This window comes from Trachypithecus francoisi, unplaced genomic scaffold (assembly GCF_009764315.1).
Source record: "Trachypithecus francoisi isolate TF-2019V2 unplaced genomic scaffold, Tfra_2.0 Lachesis_group10, whole genome shotgun sequence".
Classification (NCBI taxonomy): Eukaryota; Metazoa; Chordata; class Mammalia; order Primates; family Cercopithecidae; genus Trachypithecus; species Trachypithecus francoisi.
Genome location: NW_022681455.1, coordinates 116,241,625 through 116,268,001, shown reverse-complemented (window position 1 = coordinate 116,268,001; position 26,377 = coordinate 116,241,625). Strand labels below are relative to the sequence as shown.

General features: G+C 43.4%; 1 protein-coding gene and 1 pseudogene across 1 annotated transcript; both read left to right on the top strand.

Annotated features, from left to right (window-relative positions):
* Nucleotides 1–2,359: 2,359 nt before the first annotated feature.
* Nucleotides 2,360–9,013, top strand: LOC117088620 (cytoplasmic polyadenylated homeobox-like). The gene is given in 4 exon segments (XM_033219857.1): nucleotides 2,360–2,384; nucleotides 4,551–4,744; nucleotides 8,082–8,838; nucleotides 8,841–9,013. Coding segments are annotated over 4 exon segments (1,149 nt in total).
* Nucleotides 9,014–13,526: 4,513 nt separating this feature from the next.
* LOC117088072 lies at nucleotides 13,527–14,184 on the top strand (annotated as a pseudogene).
* Nucleotides 14,185–26,377: the final 12,193 nt, after the last annotated feature.

Sequence of the window (26,377 nt, the reverse complement as noted above, 5' to 3'; positions counted from 1 at the left end):
TTCCTGTAGCATATATAAAAGAATATAAATTGAAATATACTATTAATATTTGATTAATCGTAATCATGGGCTGTCACTTATTTAAATGCAGGGGTATACAGACAATATTAGTTTAACAGGTAACTTCATTGTCTGGGTGGTTTAGCCCTTGAAAGTATTTTCTCCTAATTATATCTGTTGCTTTAGATATTTAACAATTGAACTGCTAAGTAAAGATTATGAGTCTTTACCACACATTTTTTTTTTTTTTTTTTTTTTTTGAGACGGAGTCTCGCTCTGTTACCCAGGCTGGAGTGCAATGGTGCGGTTCTGGCTCACTGCAACCTCTGCCTCCCATGTTCAAGTGATTCTCCTGCCTCAGCCTCCTGAGTAGCTAGGATTACAGGTGCCTGCTACCACGCCTGGCTAATTTTAGTATTTTTAGTAGAGACACGGTTTCACCAGGTTGGCCAGGCTGGTCTCAAACTCCTGACTTCAGGTGATCCACCTGCCTTGGCCTCCCAAAGTGCTGGGATTACAAGCATGAGCCACCACTCCAGCCGTTACCACACTTTATTTGCTGTGGAGTGAGCTCCTTGATCAAAGTCAATGCTATGAGGATAAATAAGACATTCCTAAGTCCACAATAGTAATTCTGATGAAGTGTTACATTCAGGAAAGGTAAACCTGTCTCCAGAGTATCTGTTCCAATAAGAACGATGCAGTGACCCTTCCACAAAGGAAATGGTCCAGTGTAATGCATCTGTCCTTATGTTAGCACTCTAAGGACTCAGTATTGGTTGCTGCTGCAGGTTAAGTTTGGCACTCAGCTGGGGCTGTTCAATGGCAGTGTTTGCCACATCGTGCCATGGATTACCAGTGCTCTCTTTACCAGTGGAATTGGAGTCCTTATATAAAAAGAAGACCTATATATAACTTAAAGTATACCTATTTTTAGTTGTATATTTATAAGCATATATATCTCTGTAAGGTTCTGTTCTTACAGAACCACCTCCAATACCAAGGTCTGTATCATTCAGGGTTCAATCAGAGAAACAGCAGTGTTCCGAAGTCAAATCCCATAGTGAATTAGTGAGCTATATAAAACATATGTATGTGTGTTTATATTATAAATAGATAAATACATATACAATACACATACATACTCATACATATATAGAGAGACATATATGTGCCTTAGTCCATTGAGGCTGCTATAACAAAATACCATAGATGGGCTACTTTATAAACAACAGAAATTTATTTCTCACAGTTCTGGAGATGAGGAAGTACAATCAGGTTTGGCGTCTGGTGAGGGCCCATTTTCTCCTAGACAGCCATCGTCTCACTCTAATCTCATATGGCAGAAGAATCACAGAGGTCTCCTCCCTCCCTCCCCCTCTCTGCTCTCTGATAAAGACACTAATCCCTTTGAAGAGGACTTCAACCCCGTGACTCAACCACTTCCTAAAGGCCCCACCTCCTAATACCATTACCTTGTGGGGGAGGATATTGACCTATGAATTTTGAGGCTACATAAACATTCAGATCATAGCAATACAGAACTTACTTCTATAATTGTAGCGGCTGGATAGGCAGGAATACAGTCTGTGGCAAGCCCTTTGGAAAAGCAGTCAGAAACGCCTGAGGCACCAACTGAGCACGGGTGGGAATTTTTTAAATTTTCATATAAATAAGATAGGGTCTCACCGTGTTGCCCAGGCTGGTCTTGAACTCCAAGGCTTAAGTGATTCTCCTGCCTCAGCCTGCCAAAGTGCGGGGATTACAGGCATTGGACACCACGCCCAGCCAGATGTGTTTTCTGGGTTCCCTCCAGAAAAACCTCAGCTTTGCTCTTAAGCCCTTTCACTGATTGAATTGAACCCACTCAGTTTATCCAAAATATTCTCATTTACTGAAAGCCAGCTGATTATATAAACTAATCACATCCACAAAATACCTTGACAGCCACGCCTAGATTCATGGTTTATTGAAAAAATAGGGAGTGTAGAGCCGCCAGGTTGACTGCTCTACATCGCAATGATGAAAAGACATGAGTTTCAGATGAGGAAAACAAAAAATACAAAGTAAGGTAAGGACATTCTTATAATGTAGAAACTAATGTAACCAAATCAAAATAATTAAACGAGTCATTTAGAAAGGTATTATTAAAGAGGCAAAATCGCCTAGTAGAATCTGTACTTCTACTTAATCTAATTACTTCAAGTGTCTTTCTACAGGTGTTAAATATTTAATGAGGGGATTAAATTGAAAGGTATTTAAGAAAAGGGTGGATCACCTTGACCCTACATAAAGCCTGTGTCTTGGGAGCTGCTCAGTTACTCTCTGATCTCCGTGGAGTCCAGGTCTTCTACCCAAGATGAATTCGGATGGCACTTCAGGTGGTACGTTCCCATCAGCTTTTTCCTCCGTTCTTTGGTAATGCTACATGCCTTGCTTTTTTTTTTTTCAGTAAATTCTCTTTGGAAACTTAGGTGATTGATTATAATTTTCTAATATGTACATTTAAGAGTCTCCCTCGGTCGCCCAGGCTGGAGTGCAGTGGCCAGATCTCAGCTCACTGCAAGCTCCACCTCCCGGGTTTACGCCATTCTCCTGCCTCAGCCTCCCGGGTAGCTGGGACTACAGGCGCCGCCACCTCGCCCGGCTAGTTTTTGTATTTTTTTTAGTAGAGACGGGGTTTCGCCGTGTTAGCCAGGATGGTCTCGATCTCCTGACCTCGTGATCCGCCCGTCTCGGCCTCCCAAAGTGCTGGGATTACAGGCTTGAGCCACCGCGCCCGGCCTCCTTGCTTTTTTTCAAGTCAAAGTTTAAAGCACAAACACGGTTAGAGGTACAGATTGTTGGAGCAGCAGCTGTTTTTCGCTGATAAATTGTTAGAACAGCCATGGGTACTTTGAAGTTGGACTCTGGAAATTCAAATGTAAAATGGCAGCCGTGAGTCCCCTACAAGTGATGTCTACCTAAAATTTTAATGTCTCCACTTTAAGTGGAGAAAAGAATATATGAACTACTTAATGCATCCTACAGAATTTTATTAAGATGTATTACTTTCTATTACAAAGTACCAGTTCTTGTGTATCTTTCTTAACCTTCGCAATTGTCTCATGAGTTTTACCTCTTTCATTAATTTTCCTACTCCCTACTGCTTCCTCTTTTGGTAATTTTGTACATTTTCAGTAAATTCTCTCTTTGGAAACTTAGGTGATTGATTATAATTTTCTAATATGTACATTTAAGTGTTTATCCAATTTAGTATGACTTTGGTTGTATGCCTAAAGTAAAAATGCAGAGTAACAATTAATAAAACAAGGAAGCCAAAGCAGGGGGATCAATTGAATTCAGGAGTTTGAAACCAGCCTAGGCAGCATAGCAAAGTACTGTCGCTACAGAAAAAAAAAAAAAAAAAAAAAGGCCGGGCGGGCGCGGTGGCTCACTCCTGTAATTCCCAGCACTTTGTGAGGCCGAGGCGGGTGGCTCATGAGGTCAGGATATTGAGACCCTCCTGGTGAAAACACGGTGAAACCCTGTCTGTACTAAAAATACAAAAAATGAGTCGGGCGAGGTGGCGGGTGCCTGTGGTCCCAGCTACTCGGGAGGCTGAGGCAGGAGAATAGCGTGAACTGGGGAGGTGGAGCTTGCAGTGAGCCGAGATGGCGCCATTGCACTCCAGCCTGGGCGACAGAGCGAGTCTCCATCTCAAAAATTAAAAAAAAAATTAGGAAGGCACGGTGGTGGTGCGTACGTGTAGTCTCAGCTACTCCAAAGGCTGAGGTGTAAGAATCGCTTGAACCCAATAGGCGGAGGTTGCAGTGAGCTGAGACCACGCCACTGCACTCCAGCCTAGGCGACAGAGGAAGACTCTGTCTCAAAAATAAATAAAAAAAGAAGGATTTAATTGAAATATAGTGTGCATGCTAAAAATAGCGAATATTTATACATGTTTAATTTAATGAATGTTCACAAACCAACTACTCTTATGGAACTCAGAGAGCACTCAGATAAAGAGAACCTAGTGGCACCCAGAGGCCTTCGTTCGCTTCCTTTCAGGCTCCGAGTCCGTTCCCTCAGTAGCCCATATCCTGCCTTTCAATCAGTATAGATGAGTTTTTCCTCTTATACATTACAGTGATGAAATAAGAAAATATTCTTCTGCAATTAGTTCCAATTTTAAAGATAAATTCTCGAATCCAGATAGTAAATATGTTAGGCTGTGGGGACCCTAGACACATTTGAGCCTCAACTAACTCTGCTACTGTGGCTTGAAAACAGCCATAGACAATACGTAAGTGAATGAATGTGACTGGTGTTTCGATAAAACTCTGTTTACAAAATCAGACAACTGGCTGGATCTGGCCCATAGGCCTAGAGTTAGCCAATTCCTGCTTTCATTTGTAATTTTATTACTGTGAGTAGCTATGAGGTCACGCCTGGATTTCACCTTGGGAAGGGGAGGGGATCAATGGTGCTAACACTGTTTGGAACTCTTCTTTGGTCTGGTAATTACCAATATTCTCCAATGTTCTTCTCTCTGTTGATACTTTTGTCAGGTTTCCCAGCCAAAGAGAATCATCATAATGAAAAAAGACAAACAAACAAAGAAAGAAAAACAAAACACCGACATAAATTTTCTGAAGAATTATTGCAGGAACTTAAGGAATTATTTGGAGAAAACTGTTATCCCGATTACACAACTAGGAAAACACTGGCCAACAAATTTGAATGTCCAGTGAATGTAATAGATGTAAGTTCAAGATTTTTTTTTTTTTTTAATTGAAACAGGGTCTCACTCCTGTCACCCAGGCGCATTTACAGTGGCACAATCACAGCTCACTGCAGCCTCCGCTTTCCGGGCTCAGATGATTCCCCCACCTCAGTCCGCTGAGTAGCTGGGACTACAGGAGCACACCACCCTGCTGGGCTTCGTATTTTTTTGTAAAAAATGGGGTCTTACCATGTTGCCCAGACTGATCATGAACTCCTGGGATCAAGAGATTCACCCGCCTCAGCAGTCCTGGGATTACAAGCGTGGGTCACCACATCCAGCTGTTTCCTATAACATTAAAGGGCAATGAGTACAGACGGAGGTAGAATGCAGGGGATTGGATAGGAAGGTACAGAATTCAAAGAAATTGGAGAGAGTAATTAAAATATATATGTATATACAGTTAATCCTCCGTATCCACTGGGTCCACATGCAGATTTGGAAAGTTAAAAAATGAAAATTGGATGGGTGCTGTGGCTCTCGCTTCCAGCCCTGATCACATCACTGCATTCGAGCCTGTGTGACAAAGTGAGACTCTGTTTCAAAAACAACGGGAGGTCAGGGTTGGCGGGGAAGCACAAATAACAGTACAAAAATTTTAAAATGATACAAATTTTAAAACAATACAGAATAAGAAATATTTATGTAACATTTGCGTTATATTAAGTATCAGGTATTGTATGTCATCTAGAGATGGTTTAAAGCATATGAGAGAACATGCATAGTATATATGCAAATGCCACACCATTTCATAGGTATGAGGGCCTGAGACATTCTCAGACATTGGTATCCATAACCAATTTCAGAGAAAATTGTACACACGCACACAACAATATGAAAAATATAAAGAACTAAGCAGTATATAGCATTTCATTGCATAAGAAATAGTATTATGTACTTGTGAAAATACAGTGGGTATGTATTGTGAAAACCAGACTGCAGCAAGGCAAATTTGGAAGCAGTGGATGAGTTGATGCTGCCGTGGTTAGTGGTGGTGACGGTGGTTTGGGCCAGCTTGCTAGCTGTGCAGGTGGATGGGACTAATGAGACTGTAGATGTTTGAGATGAAGCTGACAAAGTTTACCATGTGTGGGATATGCTGTGAAAGATAAGGTGGACTCAAAGGTTACTTGGATGTTTGACTTAAGTCTATGGAAGATGAGAGTTGCCTTTTACTAAGGAGGGGACCTAGGGAGGAGCAGGTGTGTCAGAGAAATCAAAATTTACATTTTGGACACATGAAGTTTCATATGTCAGATAAACATCCAAGTGGAAACGCTAAGTGAAAGTTTGAATATGCAGTTCTGAAGGGCTGGGAGAGCACTTAGCTAAGATTTAAATCTGAGAGTTGTCTGCTAGTGAGCTGACTGATGGGTGGTAGCCCCTAGTAGCTTCAGAATGAGGGTTGAAAAGATCCAGGCAGGATTAGAAAATTGGGACTTTCAACCCCATCCTCCAACTTCTGGAGAGGAGATGGAGCTGAAGGTTAAATTGATCACCAATAGCCAATGGCTTAATCAATCATGACTATACAATAAAGCCTCCAGGAAAAAAAAAAAAAAGGACTGAGTTTGAAGAGGGTCCACATAGTTGAACATGTGGAAGTTCTGGAGGTGGCTTATCCAGGGAAGGCAGGAAAGCTCTGCATCCCTTGCCCTATATCTCATCCTATGCATCCGCCCATCTATATCCTTTGTAATATCCTTTCTAATCAACTGGTAAACCTAAGTGTTTCATTTAGTTCTGTAAGCCACACTGGCAAGTTAATCAAACCCAGAGAGGAGGTCAACAGTAGCCCTGACCTGAAGCCAGTCAGTCAAAAGTTTCAGAAGCCCAGACTTGCAACTGGCATCTGAAGGAGGGGCAGTCTTGCAGGACTGAGCCCTCGACCTGTGGGATCTGACAGTATTTCCAGGTATGTAGTGTCAGAATTGAACTGAAGGACACCCAGCTTGTGTGTACTGCAGAACTGTTGACCTGGTGTGTGGAAAAACACATTTGCTCACACAAGGCTTTCCCTGTTGATTGTTGTGGTATGAGAGCAGAGGAAAAATGGTGTCTTTTTTTTCCCTCAGAGTCAGACAACAAATATATGCTCAGGAAGTTATTCAAACAATTGTACTCTTTGGTTGTAACCTGTGAGCCAATGCATGTAAGAATTATGTGCATATAAGAAACAGAAAAACTGGCCAGGCGCGGTGGCTCAAACCTGTAATCCCAGCACTTTGGGAGGCCGAGACGGGCGGATCACGAGGTCAGGAGATCGAGACCATCCTGGCTAATACGGTGAAACCCCGTCTCTACTAAAAAATACAAAAAACTAGCCGGGCGACGAGGCGGGCGCCTGTAGTCCCAGCTACTCGGGAGGCTGAGACAGGAGAATGGCGTGAACCCGGGAGGCGGAGCTTGCAGTGAGCTGAGAGCCGGCCACTGCACTCCAGCCTGGGTGGCAGAGCAAGACTCCGTCTCAAAAAAAAAAAAAAAAAAAAAAAAAAAAAAAAAAAGAAACAGAAAAGTAGGCCAGGTGCAGTGGCTCATGCCAGCACTTGTATTTTTGTAAAATACAAGTAATCCCAGCACTTTGGGAGGCTGAGGCGGGCAGATCACCCGAGTCAGAAGTTCAGCGCCAGGCTGGCCAACATGGCGAAACCCCATCTCTACTAAAAAACAAAAAAATTAGCCAGGCATGGTGATGCACCTGTAATCCCAGCTACTCGGAGTCTGAGGTAGGAGAATCAGTTGATCCCAGGAGGCGGAGGTTGCAGTGAGCCGAGATTGTACCACTGCACTCCAGCCTGGGCAACAAGAGCAAAACTCTATCTCTAAAAAAAAAAAAAGTGAAGAAAAGGAACAGAAATGTGGATGTCAGAAAATACACCACTAATTCTCCTTACCGGGAGAGTATGAGTAAAGTAGCAGGGTTGTGTGAACAATGCATGACTAGGTGGGACAGCTGGGAGCCTCTTCTGTAGCACAGAGTGGGTTTCTTAGTGAACAAGCAGAACATTGCATATGGGTCACAAACAGGTTGGGGAGAGATTCTGGAAAGCCACGGTTTACATGTAAACCATGGTGTCACTGTCTCCAGTGAAGGAGGTTATGGTTCTAGAAATGCACAGTGCATGACCTGTGTTACCGCATGTGCCTCCTAGGATAGATTGCCTTTATTATTTATATGCTTTAATGTCAGCAGGCAAGTCAGGAATTCTGTTTGGAAGAGGCTTAAATAGAAAAAATCCTCCTACATTAAGGAATGCATATAAGAATATATTCAGATAAGTAGATTTAATAAAATAATATTATCTTTTCTCTCTAGAATTGGTTCCAAAATAAAAGAGCCAGACTTCCACCTGCAGAAAGACACAGAATATTTGTTCTTCAGAAAAAGCATTATTTTCCAGTCCAAGCCCATCCATTTTTAAGCTGCCAGGAGGCTCAGGCTGCAGCTCCCAACTATGCCACAGAGCAGAGCTTCTCTGGAGCCCAGAGGGTTTTGATGAGTAAAGCTGGCTGCTCCCTTCTGGAGAAACAGAAGATTCCCAGTCAACAGATGGGCTACAATTGCTTCTCTTTGGAGAACCAAGAGATTCTCAGTCAACAGGTGGGCCCCCACTGCTCTTATCTGGAGAAACCGGGGATTCCCAGTCAACAGGTGGCCTCCCAGAGCTCCCATCTGGTCACAGGCACTGGAAAGCAACCACGCTGTGCTTTGGAGTATGGAGGTGACACAGGAAGTGGGCATTCTACTGACTATCGTTTTCTCAGCTACAACTCTGCAGTATGCCTTCATCCTTCTCCATCTTCTGTGCCATATTTTCATGGAGAAAGGACTGAAACCAGGGAAAGCCAGCATGCAAGTCCTTTCCTTTTGGATTATGCTCAAGGCGCATATGGGGTGAAGAAAGACCATTGTCATTGCTCATTCTCTCTCTCACTGCTGCGAGAACAGCAGCAGAATGATTGGCAGTATCACCCGCAGCAGCACCAACAGCCTCAGAATTACTTAGAGGGGATGATGGTCCAGGAACGGCTGCCGATGGACTCGGGTCCTTGGGATCTAGGGAAGCAGTGGCCCTGGCTCAGTCACAGCTGCAGAGTCAACTGCCTCAGAATAATGGAAAGCCGTTGTGCTCTCAACTGCAGCACGTGCCTCCCCAAATAGCTGCCGACTCACCCCTGCTGCCTCTGGGGCAAGATACGCAGGAAGGGGCTTCAGAGCAACCCAGGGCCCAACTGCAGCAACTTTAAGGTGAGGAATAGGCAAGTGTCTGCAGCAGGGAACCAAGGATGAAGCTCTGCAAAGTACTGCTAAGTGTCAGAGAACCACAGTCACCCACACAGTAGCACAAGGCAGAGCCCTTACCAGAAGCCTCCACATTTATAAAAGAAAAAAAAAAAAAAGCCAGGTGAGGTTGTTTGAGCCCAGGAGTTCAAGAAAAGCCTGGGCAACATGGTGAGTCCCTGTCTCTATAAAAAACTTTTTTAAAAAATTAGCTGGGCATGATGGTGTGCTCCTGTGGTCCCAGCTACTCAAGAGGCTGAGGCAGGAGGATCACTTGAGCCCAGCAGTTCGACGCCAGCCAGGGCAATATTGGAAGATCCCATCTCTCCAAACAAAACTAAACAAAAAAAAAAACTAAAAAAAAAAATTTAGCTAGGTGTAGTGGCTTCTGCCTATGGTCCAAGCTACTTCAGAGGCTGAAGTGAAAAGATCACTTGAGCCTGGGAGGTGGAGGCTGCAGTGAGCCGTGATCATTCCACTACACTCCAGCCTGGGTGACAAGAGTGAGACCCTGTCTGTGAAAGATAAAATAAAAAAGAAGAAGAAAACTAAAACTGTCTACAGTGTCCACATGTGTTATAGCTCCTGACCATATAGTTTATGGTGGCCTTGAAAAGTCTGACTCCATATAATATGGATTGAAAAACTAGCAAGCACAAAGATTGCAGGAGTATTGCTCAAACCACATCATGCAAAGTCTAACGACATTTTGTCTTCAGAAGGAGGCTCTTGCCCAGACCCTGCTTCAGGCATTGTTCACCTCAGAGGCAATATAGCCAACAAGAACAGAGTAACCACAAAGTCCCACAGCAGTGACAACTGGATAGGGGGTTCTAAAGGCTACTCTTGCAAAGCTCTCTCCTCCATGGACCAGAGCAGTATCTCCAGGATGTGGCCTACCACGACCCAGCTGTATCTTCTCAGCAGCCAGCTCCACCGAAGAAGCTCTGCCTGTGAAGGGAGCTGCGGCAACATCAGCACGGCCTTTGTACATCTCAGAAGCAGCCCAATATAAAAGCAAGAGCTTTGAATTGAAAGGCATTTAAAGACACAGTACATAAAGCCAAGCACAATGGCTCACACCTGTAATCCTAGCACTTTGGGAAGCCAGGGCAGGAAGACCTCTCTGAGCCCAGGGATTCAAGACCAGCCTGGGCACCATGGCAAGACCTTGTCTCTAGAAAAAGGAAGAAAACAAAACTGTACAAGAGGACTCTGAAAAGCCTCAGGAAGTTGCTGTGCTGAAGCAACCCCTACCAGCCCTCTTAGCTGACAGCTGCTGCCCAGGAATCCAGAGTTTGTGACCAAATCATCTAGGGATGTGACACCAAAGCCAACAAAGATCTGAAGTACCCGGGTGAGTCTCTGAATGTCAGGTGCTGACCTGATTTTTTAGAAAAGATCAAGTGTCTTTGAACTTCCAGGTCTTTTTAATAGTTTTGGTCTTTGACATGTAGAATTATTTCTCAAAGATTCCAGAGTTTTGTCAAAGCATGTATTATAATATGAATTAGGCAACTTGCGTTAAAAGCTGAAATTTCCCACCAATTCTCTATTAGATGTGTCCTACATAGAAATTCTTCCAAGTGTTCCAAAGAATACACAGCCATAGAAACACAGTATTTCAAGTTGACTGATGAAGAATCAAAATAAAGTATAAAGTAATAAGCTAGCACAGTTAATAAGAATGAACTAGATCTATAGATACATGTGAGATTTATGAGGCACAACGTTTCATTCTTTTTTCCAGAGCAGGAGTGGATGTTTATTTAAAAGGACTTTAGAACAGGAAAGAAAGGGAAGTAAGTTTGGAAGAAACCTAAGTTGGGACATGAAGGTCAAGTGTGGTCTTTAACCTTGATCTTAGGACTTTATAGGGTGACCCCTTTTCCATGATTCTTCTTTTAGGGCAATCTGCCCACATGTGCAGTGCTTGAAAAATAAGCACACAAAGTGTGTTTAGGAAGTTGTATGTGTACCCATCTGAGGCTTTTCCTCCACTTTCTGGTGGAGTTCCCTCAGGACATATTCTACCATTTTGTCTCTTGATGCACATGCCCCATAATTTGCTGCTCCCTGGCATCTGCATTCAATTAACACTTTAGTGTAACAGGTATGGACCATCAGAAAATGGCCTCTCCCTGGCCCTGGTGGCCAGTTTATCCCCTTTACAGAGGCAATGTGAAACTTGTTGAACCAGGCCGGGCGCGGTGGCTCAAGCCTGTAATCCCAGCACTTTGGGAGGCCGAGACGGGCGGATCACGAGGTCAGGAGTTCGAGACCATCCTGGCTAACACAGTGAAACCCTGTCTCTACTAAAAAATACAAAAAACTAGCCGGGCGCGGTGGCAGGCACCTGTAGTCCCAGCTACTCGGGAGGCTGAGGCAGGAGAATGGCGTAAACCCGGGAGGCGGAGCTTGCAGTGAGCTGAGATCCGGCCACTGCACTCCAGCCTGGGCGACAGAGCGAGACTCCGTCTCAAAAAAAAAAAAAAAAAAAAGAAACTTGTTGAACCATCACTCGACTTTCCTAGGGGGTGGGGGAGAGCCCTCTCCTGCCTGGCTCATGCCTGTCTAACTACCTGTAAAATTTTCCCCCTCAAGACCCCAAGACCTCAAATCTTTGAAAGAAATTAGACGAAGGGCAGTCTTCTTTAACTGCTTCCCGCTGACAACAGGGCTGTGGTGGTTCTGCAGGTCTTGGCCTCTTGCTAGCTGTCAGGGTAGAAGGGTGACTCCATGGGTTGGCAAAAGTAGTATCTAGCAAGGTCCAAGGGAGACAGGGGCAGGAGTTTGCCTTCCTGTCCCATTAATGGGCAGTTTAGGGGTCCCCTGTAGAGGGGTGCCTCTTGAATATTGAGAGGACAGTATCCCACACTGAGGATCATCTGGAGCTTGATGGCCTGAAGGCAACAGGAGACAAATCGTGTTACTAGATTTAGAAGAAATAGACCAAAGCAAAATAAGGGAATGAGGACGGCTCCAAAAAATTAAGGCTGCCAAGATGCCCAGGTAACTGGTAGCCATGGTCATGCCTGCTAAGACTTGGGCTGCCAACTTACTTCAATGTGCCCAGAACTAGAATATTGGTCCAGATTTTTAAGTTACCCATCTCTTTTGTTTCTTCTGAGCTGCAGTGAGAGATCACCGGTTGGTTCACAGAAATAAGCAAGGTTAGGCTACAATGCAGACAAAAGCTTAGAACTGATGACATTAGAAAGTAATAGTAGGTGTACCATAAATTGTGACACATAGTTTTTCTCTTTACAGTCCTCCTTTTTATTAAAATCATGATAGGAATGATTTGTTTGTAAAATAAACGTTAGTCTTATATTTGGCCTGATTGCATAAAATGCAGCAAGGATAATTATTTTTACATAGGCTTTTAAAATTGGCTTTGATGGAACTCTGTTCCATAAGAAATCTCAGATAAGACATTTTAAAAGCCAAGCACAGCCATGGGTTTGTACCCTCAAATACCTATGAGAAGGGTAGATTTCTCTCCTCTTGAGGTCTCTAGATAACTTGGAGCACCTGGGCCTGTTAGACAGTGACATTCTTTACTCACCACAGGTTAGGTCCCCCTACAGGGACTCTGTAGACAAGGTATGAGGCCAGTCTCCCCAAGGAACTTTATTGGCCCTATAAGTCAAGCTTGATTTCCTTAAAGGAAAGCATGCCATTCCAGTCAAATCCTGGTAAAACAGCCAATTTCTCCAATGGTGTCCTGTTGCAAAAGAAAACATTCTAATTGCATTTATGCAAATAACTATATTGCCACACATTAAGAATACTCACCCATAGTTTCCAAATTCTGGAGAAATCAGGTAGAGAGAAACAAATGTGCTCCAAATTTTGTTCACAGGAGTACACTCAATTGTGAAAGCTGTAAATAGCTCAAAAGCAAAGTCTTCTTGGCTCTGAAAAACAAAGGATTTTGCAAAAAGTCAAAAAGATTACTTCACTCTTCTGTTAGTTCAGTGCATTCCGTTAACTCTCATTCCACTTGATATTCATGAACATCTCAGCTGTTAATATATGTATCTGCTTGGCTATCTGCTTTTAATTAAGCTGACTTTTAACCATAGCGCTCTTAAAAAAGTCATTTTACATCTCTTATCACCCTACTTTATCCAGGCCAAACGAACAATGTTTCTGGCCTTTGAACATTACCAAAAGTAACCTCACAGGTGAAACAAATCTTAACTAAGGTTATGACTTAACCATGAGCATATGAGGTACTTTTAAGGAGGTGGCAAGCAGTTTTTAAAACATTTAAAGCCTCCACAGGTAGCTCAGAGAAAGGAAAATTCAAGAAGGGAAGTCAGAAGTCATTCATGGAGAGGCAGAGAATACAGTGATTTTTACCATTCCTACAAATGGTTTGCACAGAGAGAGAGAGGCCTGAAGTCTGGTAAAAATTTTTACACTTTTGCCAGCATGCCAGGCTTCTGGGTTTCCTTTCCCTGATGAGCCCTAGTGACCCTGGAGTCCTGTGAAGGGGGCACAGATAAAGAAGTTATCTGCATACGGCAGAAGTTATGCGCCCTCTCACAGGGGGGATTGCTGAAATTGCTGCCTGGACCTTCACTGACAATGCTGCTGCCACAGTGGCCGTCTCTCTGAAGAATGCAGCCCTCCTAGGTCCAGGGGTATTGCAGGCAACAAGAACCTTTCAGACAGGGCAGCCCCAGGGCAGCCACACCTTGCCCTTCTACCACCTCTTCCTGAATATCAAGGAAAAGTTCATCTTGGACTGATCCCTGAGGAATTCTTCCAGTTTCTTTATCCTAAAACTGGTGTAACAGGACCCTATGTGCTCAGAATTGGGCTTATCTTGTATGCTTTATCCAAAGTAATATAAGTGATTACCACAGAGACCTTTTCTACCATATCAGTAGTAGGGTTACTTGTCTATGCAATTAAAAAATATTGTGCCTGTGTTGCAGAATTTGCTGATAAACTCAATGAGCAAAAACTTGCCCAACTAGAAGAGGTAAAGCAGGCTCCCATCAAACAAATCCAGGATACAACTGATTTGGAGAAGTCACATCAGGTCCTGCCGTTACCTTTTTGATGTGCAGAGGAATCACATTCCTATGGCTTTGGAGGTTACTTACTGGGAACGACTGTATAGAGTGTACAAGGAAGTAAAGAATTGCCTGGGGCCAGGCACGGTGGCTCATGTCTGTAATCCCAGCACTTTGGGAGGCCGAGGCGGGCCGATCACAAGATTAGGAGATAGAGACCATGCTGGCTAACATGGTGAAACCCCGTCTCTACTAAAAATACAAAAAAAAATTAGCTGGGCTTGGTGGTAGGCACCTGTAGTCCCAGCTACTGGGGAGGCTGAGGCAGGAGAATGGCGTGTACCTGGGAGGTGGAGCTTGCAGTGAGCTGAGATCACACCACTGCACTCCAGCCTAGGCGACAGAGCAAGACTGTCTTTAAAAAAAAAAAAAAAAGGCCGGGCGCGGTGGCTCAAGCCTGTAATCCCAGCACTTTGGGAGGCCGAGACGGGCGGATCACGAGGTCAGGAGATCGAGACCATCCTGGCTAACACGGTGAAACCCCGTCTCTACTAAAATATACAAAAAATTAGCCGGGCGAGATGGCGGGCGCCTGTAGTCCCAGCTACTCGGGAGGCTGAGGCGAGAGAATGGCGTAAACCCGGGAGGCGGAGCTTGCAGTGAGCTGAGATCCGGCCACTGCACTCCAGCCTGGGCGACAGAGCGAGACTCCGTCTCAAAAAAAAAAAAAAAAAAAAAAAAAAAGAATTGCCTGGACTATCATATATCTGTGCAGAACATGATGTGTCAAAAGGAACAAGCACATTATAAATTGGGTGGAGAAGCACGCGGTGCAGAGCATCTCTGCACAGCAGGAAAAGGAGACAATTACCAAGTGCATTACAGACCTAAAGCTGCTGGCAAAGAAGGCTCAAGCACAGCCAGTTATGTAAATGTATTTATCCCAGTTGAGACAGCTAGAAACAGTTGACTGACTAAATGGAAACTATGTGACAAAATATTTCTGTATTGATGTCTACTGAAGTTATAGTTTACCTCTCCTAAAAATGAAAAGTTTATTTCATACAGTGAGAATAAAATCTATCGGCCAGTCAGATGTTTCTCATCCTTCTTACTCTGCATCTGAGTTGTTCCATGATCACTTCTGAATAAGCAATTTGCCTTTATTAAAACTTGCTGCCTAACTAAAAGTTACCAGGTTATAGTTTAAATTTGTAATTCTACCATCTTTCAATAAAGTGACAATTGAATGAAAAAAAAAGTTATCCCCCCTCAAGAGATTGTTCAGTTAGATTTTTTGCTAGGACTTTTCTGAGTAAGTGTGGGATATTTCTAAACCTCTGAGGTAGGACTGTCTAGGTTGAAGCTATTGGTTAATGATTTAGGTAGCTTTCCTGGGAGAAATAAGGCTATTAGAAAGAAAGATGAATTCAGAGGACAGGTAAGTATTCAGTGAGCATTGATCTTGGAGATTATATTTTTGCCCCAAAGAGGTGTGAGGTATTTTGACATTACCAAGGACCAGTAGGAGAATGGTAATTGGTCCCTTAAGTAATAAAAAGGGGTATGGATCTTTTATTTGAGGGGAAAGGATGCCATTTGCCCTACCCAACAGGCTTAGCCCTGTCCTTCCTGTTCTGCTCTCAGTTATGAAAGACTGAAGAGGCTAATCTGAGGACCTCTTGCACAGGGGCACTGGGTTCCAAGGCTGACTGGTAATTTTCTCCTAGTTCATTTATAAGTCAAATAGTTTAAGTTTTGGAGAAATTAAATTTTTCCCACTTTTAGGGGATGCATCCAAGGGGCATGTCCTGTGATATGAAGACATGACTACCCATCTGGGAAGAGAGAACAGAGGAGGAAAAAAGGAAAAAAATAAAAAAGAAGGCATCCCCCCTTTCTTCTCTTATCCTGAAGGGGGCACTTCCCATCAGCCTGGGTTCTGGACTTAACCAGTCTTTACCGTCTACCCTTAGTAACCGTATCGTCACAATTACCCACTTGAGAACAGAGGGGATACAGAAGTGAACAGTTTGCCCCTGTCTATCTCTGGGCCATGGAATTAACTAGTCCTTACCAGAGACACAATGTTTAATTTTAAAGTGAGTTGCCTAATTAATAGTATAGTACAAGAATTATCAAAATGAAACAAGGTAAAGCTAGGTCTTGTAAATCTGGAATACACATAAATATATCATACACACATAGTAAAAAAAATTTCTAAAAATGTAGATATTGATATTCTTTAAATTACTGAAAGTTTAATTTGGACAAGATAAAAAAGAAAGAATAGCTTTTCTCCTCTGTTATGAAGCTGAGAAATAAAAATAAAATTCTAAGGGCCCAACCTACTGAACAGACCACATCTTGACCAAGGGGACCCAAGAGTTAACCTAGAAAACTGAGTTCTCGGCCAGGCGTGGTGGCTCCCGCCTGTAATCCCAATGCTTTGGGAGGCCAAGGCAGGTGGATCACCTGGGGTCAGGAGTTCAAGACCAGCCTGCACAACATGGGGAAACCCTGTCTCTACTAAAAATTAGCCAGACATGGTGGCAGGTACCTGTAATCCCAGCTACTCAGGAGGTTTAGGCAGGAGAATCACTTGAACCTGAGAGGCAGAGGTTGCAGTGAGCCGAGATTGAGCCATTGCACTCCAGCCTGGGTGACAAGAGTGAAACTCCGTCTCAAAAAAAATAAAACTGAGTTCTCAGCCATGACAGGATGGGAGGTCAGACACAGCTCGTTATACCTGTTCCTTCACTGACATTAAGCTTTCTTCTGTAAGAGCTCAAAAACACCAGCCCTTTCAAAAGATTCCACCACTTATATCAACCAACTGCTTGACTGCTCTCCCTTCTTTTAGCAGTTTCAGCATAACAACAGATGAGCTTTTCTTCTGATGAGAGACCACCAACCACGGAATGATCCTGGCCAGTCTATGACGAATGCCCAGTGAGGGTTTTTGTGTCCTCTACTTCACCTTTGGATGTCAAAGAGCACAACACTCCACCCTGGGATCATGCTGATGCCGCCATCTTTGAACATGGGTCACAGAGAGGCATGAAGCTGAATTGCATATATATATATATGTTTCTCCTTTCATAAATATGTATTATTGTCTCTATAGCTCATTGAATATGTATATCTGGCCACCCCATCCAGCTTAAATTCCTGTCTTATTCTTTGGACCCTTGAAGTGTCTGTTTCTAGTTTCTGGCTGGGGAGCTATGCTTCCCAGCCTGTCAGAACGGCCACCCTGCAGGCTACAATCCTTTATGAAAAATAAAGCTCTCCTTTCCATATTTATGAATCTTATTCTTCAGTTGACAAAACATAGCATTATAAACAGAAATGTAAATAAAAGTATACTAGCGTCTGTGGATTCACTGGATTTTGTATGCACACAATCACACCGTCTGCCAATAAAAGTATTCTTATTTATTTCCAGTCCTTCTACTTTCATTTTTCTTCCTTACTACTTGGCTAAGAAATGCAGTAAAATGCTAAATCGAGGTAGAAACAACATCATTGCCACATTGCCAAGCTTCACATTAGGTATATTTCCAAACGTATATTACCAAATATGGGGTTAAGGGGTTCCCTTTTATTTCTGTTGTTCTTAGCTTCTTCCCTCAAAAATCTGAAATCTCTCCAAATTTTTAAGTTTTTAAATGTCTTTCTTCATCTGTTGTGATGATGGTATTTTTCTTCCATAATCTGTTCATGTGGTGACTATTGTAAAGCGTTGCGATTTTAGAAAAATCCAACTAGCTTATGACATACCCTTTTTATATATTTCTAGATTGGAGGTGCCAGTAGTTTAAGATTTTGGTGTCTATGTTCATGAGTGATATTGGCTTCATTTATTCCTTTATTAAATGCTTGAAATTTAAAGTGATTCTGCCTGACTCTAACATTATTTTCATGGAAACATTGTTGACTACTGACTCTATAACTCTATACAATTACAAGACTCTAAACAATTACAAGACAAGCAGTTCTCTTTAGATCAGTTTTGGGGACGTTGAATTTTTCTTTTTTCTTTTTTTCTGGAAGGAGTCTTGCTCTGTCACCCAGGCTGGAATGCAGTGGCTCAATCTCCGCTCACTGCAAGCTCCACCTCCTGGGTTCATGCCATTCTCCTGTCTCAGCCTCCCGAGTAGCTGGGACTACAGGCACCCCCCCCCGCCACACCCAGCTGATTTTTTTTGTATTTTTAGTAGAGATGGGGTTTCACCATGTTAGCCAGGATGGTCTCAATCTCCTGTCTTCGTGATCAACCCACCTTGGCCTCCCAAAGTCGTGGGATTACAGGTGTGAGCCACTGCACCCAGCCGAGAAGTTGAATTTTTCTTTTTTCTTTTTTTCTGGAAGGAGTCTTGCTCTGTCACCCAGGCTGGAATGCAGTGGCTCAATCTCCGCTCACTGCAAGCTCCACCTCCTGGGTTCATGCCATTCTCCTGTCTCAGCCTCCCGAGTAGCTGGGACTACAGGCACCCCCCCCCGCCACACCCAGCTGATTTTTTTTGTATTTTTAGTAGAGATGGGGTTTCACCATGTTAGCCAGGATGGTCTCAATCTCCTGTCTTCGTGATCAACCCACCTTGGCCTCCCAAAGTCGTGGGATTACAGGTGTGAGCCACTGCACCCAGCCGAGAAGTTGAATTTTTCTTTTTTCTTTTTTTTTTTTTTTTTTTTGAGACGGAGTCTCGCTCTCGCCCGGGCTGGAGTGCAGTGGCCTGATCTCAGCTCACTGCAAGCTCTGCCTCCCGGGTTTACGCCATTCTCCTGCCTCAGCCTCCGGAGTAGCTGGGAATACAGGCGCCCGCCACCTCGCCCGGCTAGTTTTTTGTATTTTTCAGTAGAGACGGGGTTTCACCGTGTTAGCCAGGATGGTCTCGATCTCCTGACCTCGTGATCCGCCCTTCTCGGCCTCCCAAAGTGCTGGGATTACAGGCTTGAGCCACCGCACCCGGCCGAGAAGTTGAATTTTTCTAAGAATATATCCATTTCATCGAAATCTTCAAATTTATTATTATTTTTTTTTTTTTTTTTTTTTTTTTTTTGAGACGGAGTCTCGCTCTGTTGCCCAGGCTGGAGTGCAGTGGCCTGATCTCAGCTCACTGCAAGCTCCACCTCCCGGGTTTACACCATTCTCCTGCCTCAGCCTCCCGAGTAGCTGGGACTACAGGCGCCCGCCACCTCGCCCGGCTAGTTTTTTGTATTTTTTAGTAGAGACGGGGTTTCACCGTGTTAGCCAGGATGGTCTCGATCTCCTGACCTCGTGATCCGCCCGTCTCGGCCTCCCAAAGGGCTGGGATTACAGGCTCGAGACACCACGCCCGGCCAATCTTCAAATTTATTATAAAATCACCCCAACATCCTCTTAACTTTTTCATTCCTAGGGCATATGTAGCAGTGTACTGTTTGTAATGTTTCATATTTGGACTTTCTATGTCTGTTCTTGATTTGTTTGCCAGACATTTGTCCTCTCAAACAACCAGTGTCTGCAGGAAAGACCTCAATGCTCTTTGTCAGCATGACTTTCTGGGGCAGTGGGGGCTGCTGAGGGCCAGGGGGCCTGTCTGGTAGGGTCCTGGGCCTCTCCCAGACGGCTCAGGTGTCCTGGCTCCCGCCAGTGGCTACCCACATCCCCTAGCCACTGAGGGCCTCTGTGAAAAGACGTCCACACGTTTCAGGAAGGCCCTGTCACTGCACAAAGGATTCCCGAGGCCCTGGGACTCAGGCTAAGCAAGGACTTAGTTAAGAGCGGGTCGCATCGCAGGCTTGCATGCAGCAAGATCCCATTTTCCTCCACAAAGACAACTGCTCACAGGAAGGCCCAGGGCCCCCAACAAGCCACTTTCACTTGTGTCCTCCTCAGACTTCCAGTGCCTAAAAACCCAGGGTGGGGAAGCCTCAAGGATGAGGTCTCGGATCCAGCAAGGCATGGTCCAGTCCTGGTCACGTGGGCACTGAAGCCTCAGGTGACAGAAATGGGGACTCAACCTCAGGGGTCAAAATCAAGATTTAACCCTTGGAGGGCTATTATGGCCTGAATTCTGCCCAACCCTCCCATTCATATGATTCATATGTTGAAGTCCAAACCCCTAGTACCTTCAAATGTGAGGGCCTTCAAAAAGGTAATTAAGGTAAAATTGTAATAGCCAGTTGGGTTTATCTTCTCTGCTGCTCAGAAAGCCAGATGCCCTTAGAACAACAGGTATTACAGCAAAGAAAGAGGTTAATCAGTCCAGGCGCGGTGGCTCACGCCTGTAATCCCAGCACTTTGGGAGGCCGAGACGGGCGGATCACGAGGTCAGGAGATCGAGACCATCCTGGCTAACACAGTGAAACCCCGTCTCTACTAAAAATACAAAAAATTAGCCAGGCGCAGTGGCGGGCACCTGTAGTCCCAGCTACTCCGGAGACTGAGGCAGGAGAATGGCGCGAATCCGGGAGGCGGAGCTTGCAGCGAGCCGAGATCGCGCCACTGCACTCCAGCCTGGGCGACAGAGTGAGACTCTGCCTCAAAAAAAAAAAAAAAAAGAAAGAAAGAAAGAAAGAAAGAGGTTAATCATCACAGGGCCAGCCAGGTGAGAATAAGGAGAAACTTCTCAAACCCATCTCTCTGATAATTCGGAGGCTAGGACTTTTTTAGGCTATTTTGGCAAGCAGGGTGCTGAGAAACAATTTATGAAATCACAGGGGTATGTAAAACTGTCTTCATGCAGCTGAGTTAGTTTGTGGGAGGGGCCTCACGGACCAGGAGGGGCTTTTGATCTACTAAAGTGCCAAATCTGAAAAATATCTCACACACTCATTCTTTGACTTTTACATTCACGATGTTATTTATAGGGGTAGCTGGGGAAGTTATAAATTTTGTAACCCCTGGCTAGTGACTCTGGAGTACTCAACAACCTATAGAAAAACACCCTGATCGATGGCAGGTCATTGGTTAACTATGCCTATTTTTTAGAAAAGTTTAAGTCCCGGCCATAATTTTAACCTTGTCTTATGACTGTTGCTTTAACCTCCGAATTGGTGGGGCAAGGAGTGGAAGGACTCAGTTTTTCTTGCCTCATGTTTAATTATAAACTAAATATTTCTCATAGTTATCTATGAGAACTCTATGTTAGAATAAGATAAAAAGGTGGGGCACTGTCAGGTTAGAAGTAAGATGAAGTCTGCCATATTAGATTATTCTTATTATAATTCTGCAAAAGGCTGGGCACAGTGGCTCAGGCCTTTAATCCCTATATCTTGGCCTGGCCAAAAGCACTTTTTTTTTTTTTTTTTTTTTTTTGAGACGGAGTCTCGCTCTGTCGCCCAGGCTGGAGTGCAGTGGCCAGATCTCAGCTCACTGCAAGCTCCGCCTCCTGGGTTTAAGCCATTCTCCTGCCTCAGCCTCCCAAATAGCTGGGACTACAGGCGCCCGCCACCTCGCCCGGCTAGCTTTTTTTGTATTTTTTTAGTAGAGACGGGGTTTCACCATGTTAGCCAGGATGGTCTCGAACTCCTGACCACGTGATCCGCCTGTCTCGGCCTCCCAAAGTGCTGGGATTACAGGCTTGAGCCACCGCGCCCGGCCCAAAAGCACTTTTAAACACTCAAACTATACAGCAAAAAATCATTAATAAAAATGTTGACCAGGCTGGGCGCAGTGGCTCATGCCTGTAATCCCAACACTTTGGGAGGCCAAAGCGGATGTATCATCTGAGGCCAGGAGTTCGAGACCAGCCTGGCTATCATGGTGAAACCCCCGTATCTATTAAAAATACAAAAATTAGCCGGGTGTGACGGCACAAGTTTGTAATCCCAGCTACTCAGGAGGCTAAGGCTGGAAAGTCGCTTGAACCTGGAAGATGGGGATTGCAGTGGGCAGAGACTGAGCCACTGCACTCCAGCCTGAGCCACAGGGCCAGATTTCATCTTGAAAAAAGAAAAAAAAAGAAAAGAAAAAGAAAATGTTGACCAGACATAGTGGCTAATGCCTATAATCCCAGCACTTTCAGAGGCCAAGGCAGGGGGATCACTTGAGCCCAGGAGTTTGAGGCTCCAGTGAGAGAGCCAGGCCTTGTCTCTAAAAAAGAAAAATAATACTATATTAGGAACTATTCATTTAATGCAAAAGAAAGCAGTAAATGTCAGGTCTCTGAGCCCAAGCTAAGCCATCATATCCCCTGTGACCTGCACGTATACATCCAGATGGCCTGAAAGAACTGAAGATCCACAAAAGAAGTGAAAATAGCCTTAACGGATAATATTCCACCATTGTGATTTGTTTCTGCCCCACCCTAACTGATCAATGTACTTTGTAATCTCCCCCACCCTTAAGAAGGTTCTTTGTAACCTCTCCCACCCTTAAGAAGCCATTAAGAGTCAACAAGGAAATTTGCTTATTTCTGTGGCATACGACAATTATAATAATCATAATTACTACTGACAATATATATTAAGACATATGAGAATTTTTAAAATCTCATAGGCTCCTGGAACACACATTAACAACACATCTATATAAATACAACCCAAAGGAAGCTAAACACCACCTCAGATTTGACAATGCTTCCTACATAACTCTCACATAACAAATAAGTCTAATAAGCCTCATATGTCTCTCTTGGACTTCTGGAAACTAATTTTAATTAAATTAAAATTGAATTAATTTTGTGATTAATTTTAACTATTAAAATTTTAATCAGTTCCACCGTAAGGTAAGATTTCCATCAATGTTTTATAAACTTTTATATTTTTTAATTAAAGAGTAGATTTGTGTTCCAAGAAAACTCTGTTTTCCCAACACAGGGGACCAGATGCTGGCCATGCTTCAGTGTGCTTTTGAGATTAATGTTTGATTTATAGAGAAACTCCAGGCCCAGAGTGGTGGCTCACACCTGTAATCCCAGCACCCTGGGAGGCCAAGGCAGGCGTGGTGGTATGCGTCTGTGGTCTCAGCTATTCAGGATGTGGAGGTGAGACGACCACTTGAGCCTGGGAAGCAGAGGTTGTGGTGAGCCATGATGGCGCCACTGCACTCCAGCCTGGGTGACAGAGGGAGACCTTGTCTCAAAGGAAACAAATAAAAAGAAAAACTGAACTAATCTTATCCCTCAAAATCAGCCCTTACAGTCTCAGGCCACCACCTCTTCTTTGATAGTCCCTGGGCCTAGAGGGATTGAGTGGTTTTTATTCCTGGACCCGTGTCTCATGAAAACAGTTCATTTTGATTGTCATCTTCTACCAAGTCTGAAGATGAGACTCCAACTGGTGTTAACACTTAAGATTTAGCAGGGGGTGGTGGCTTTTTCAGACTCAGGAGTCAAAGCCCTGAAAGTTAACAAAACTAGGATTAGGTAATGGGATATTTATACCACAGAAAGTATTATCATTCTCTCTAACATGTCACAAATTAAAATACTGTGATTTGGTGTCCAAGAGTTACTGTCTGCAGCACTTCAAGACATTTTATTAAAGTAATTAAGCTATTCATTGCATATATCTAATTGCTAGCATTCTAGTGACAGAACTGTCACCAAAAGCTTCAAAAAGTGATAGGTCCTATGTCAAACTTATCAAAGTAAGATAACTAACTTTTCTCTCCATCATAAAAAAATGGCAAACGCAAATATCAGTTTTGGAAATTCAATATGAGGCTAAATAATCTCCCTTCACTTAAATATTATAGGACAAAACAAGGACAAAGTAAAAGCAGGCACAGAATAATTTCTTTTCAGCTATTTTGAAAAAGCATCATCACGTATTACTAAGATTGTTTTCTAGATAACATACTGACAACCGATGAGGTAGCTTTCATTACTAAAATCTTCAAACCAGTGCAACATTTGTATATATTTTGTTTTCAAGTACATACGTGAAGGCCCATCAGTGATAGATAAATGGCTTAGGATTAAAAATAACTAGAAAATGGCTGGGGGTGGTGGCTCACATCTGTAATCCCAGAACTTTGGGAAGCCAAGGCAGGTGGATCACTTGAGGTCAGAAGTTTGAGACCAGCCTGGCCAACATGGTGAAACCCCATCTCTACTAAAAACACAAAAATTAGCCGGGTGTGGTGGCAAGTGCCTGTATTTCCAGCTACTTGGGAGGCTGAAGCATGAGAATTACTTGAACCCAGGAGGCAGAGGTTGCAATGAGCCAAGATTGAGACACTGTACTCCAGCCTGGGCAACAGAATGAGACTCTGTCTCAATTTAACAAAAAAAAATCACTAGAAAGCCTCACATTTTTAAATTACTACTTAATCTAAATGAATGTCACTTAATTTTAATAATTGTCAACACAACTAAATTAGTTTGAGAGAAATCCCAATCAATGTAATTTCCTTATGGACGAGGCCAATCATTTCTGAACATTAAAAATGTGTACCAATGTGTACCCGTAATACAGTGTTTTCTCATTACCTGAAGGAAAAGACCTGAAACCAATTCAAATTATTGATTGAATTGAATTACCTTGGAAATAAACACTATTTAAAATATTTTTATTCTCACCTACCTTTTCAAACAACAAATGTTACTATTTCTGCTCAGAACTTTCAAAATAAGTCTTTTAATTATTTTGGCCAGAAACCTTAAATCTTTTATAGCTCTCTAGATTACTAGAGGTAAGCAAAAACAATCAGATTTTTTTTTTTTTTTTTTTTGAGACAGAGTCTTGCTCTGTCACCCAGGCTGGAGTGCAGTGGTGCGATCTCAGCACACTTCAACCTCCGCCTCCCAGGCTGAAGCGATTCTCCTGCCTCAGCCTCCCGAGTAACTGGGATTACAGGCATCCACCATCATGTCCGACTAATTTTTGAACTTTTTGTGGAGACGGGATTTTGCCATGTTGGCCAGGGTGGTCTCCAACTCCTGACCTCAGGTGACTGCCCACCTAGGACTCCCACAGTGCTGGGATTACAGGCCTGAGCACCAAGCCTGGCCAGAACTCAGTTTTTAAGGTTTCTCTGAGGTCCCTTTGGCTAAGGTGGGTGGGGGGGCGGTTCATTGAGTTGTTTGGGGGGCTTGGAATTTTATTTTTAGTTCTCACAAGAGTGTACAGAATCACTGTTATATAGAATAAGTGTGTGGTGAAAGGCATGGAATCAGCTGTCAGACTGCCAGGGTCGGAGACCTGACCCTGGGCTCTGAACAATTCTACACCAAAGGTTCTTACCTGTAAAATGAGGATGAAAATATGGTATTGAAGAATTAAAGAAGAAAACTAATCTCAATGAATAGAAGACAGGATTTGAAAAGGTGGGTTCTGTAAATAAATCAAAAAAGCATGACTAGGATGGATGTGTGATTAGGGTGGGCACCTCAGTATATTTAAAGTAATTCAGCTTTACAGTTCATTATTTTTTCAGTTGGAAAGACCCTGGACTAGAGATTCTACATGTCTTCCCAAGATGAGTGCCTTTGGTAGAGAACTCAATGTGCTTTGTTGTGAGAAGACTGTTTCCATGAAAATTGGGGTTTTGTAGGGCTTCATCTTTTACGTTATAATAGTGAAGATTGCGGGCAGTCAGTTTGACTGGTGTTATTCACTCAGGGTACAATTGGACACTGCAGCTTTCAGATAGGACTAGGCATTTAAAAATTAAACCCAATTATGGTTCTTGTTTATAAAATTCTTTAGTTTTTAGGCAGACAAAAATACCTACAGATCAAATTTTATTAAAAGGTAAAAATTCTTGGGGGGAAGTTCAAATGGATGGATTCTAGATCAGACAAAGACTGGCTGTGTATTAATAATTATTAAAGCAGAGCAATTGAGGCTGGATTCGGTGGCTCATGCCTGTAATTCCAACACTTTGGGAGGCAGAGGTGGGAGGATAGCTTGAGTCCAGAAGTTTGAGACAAGCCTAGGCAACATAGCAAGACCCTATTTCTACGAAAAAAATAAAAATTGGCCAGGTGTGGTGCACGCCTATGGTTCCAGCTACTTGGGAGCCTGAGGCAGGAAGGATCATCTGAGCCCAAGAGTTGGAGGCTGCCGTAGGCTATGATCATGCCACTGCACTCCAGCCTGGATGACAGAATGAGGCCTTGTCTCTTAAAAAACAAAAATGTCCCAGGTATTGTTTTTTTCCTAGCTCCCAAATGTGGCAGTTTTTTATTCTGTGCTTTTGTTCAGAAATATTGTGAGAACTTTCATATCTAAAGTATGGAAGAGGCTTTGTCACTCTTTGAAGCATCCTGGGTTAGGCTTAGGTTTATTGTTATTGATGACTCCTGGATGGAGTGAGAAGGTCACGTGTAAGGGCTCATTCTGTGTTTTGTATGTACTTTTCTT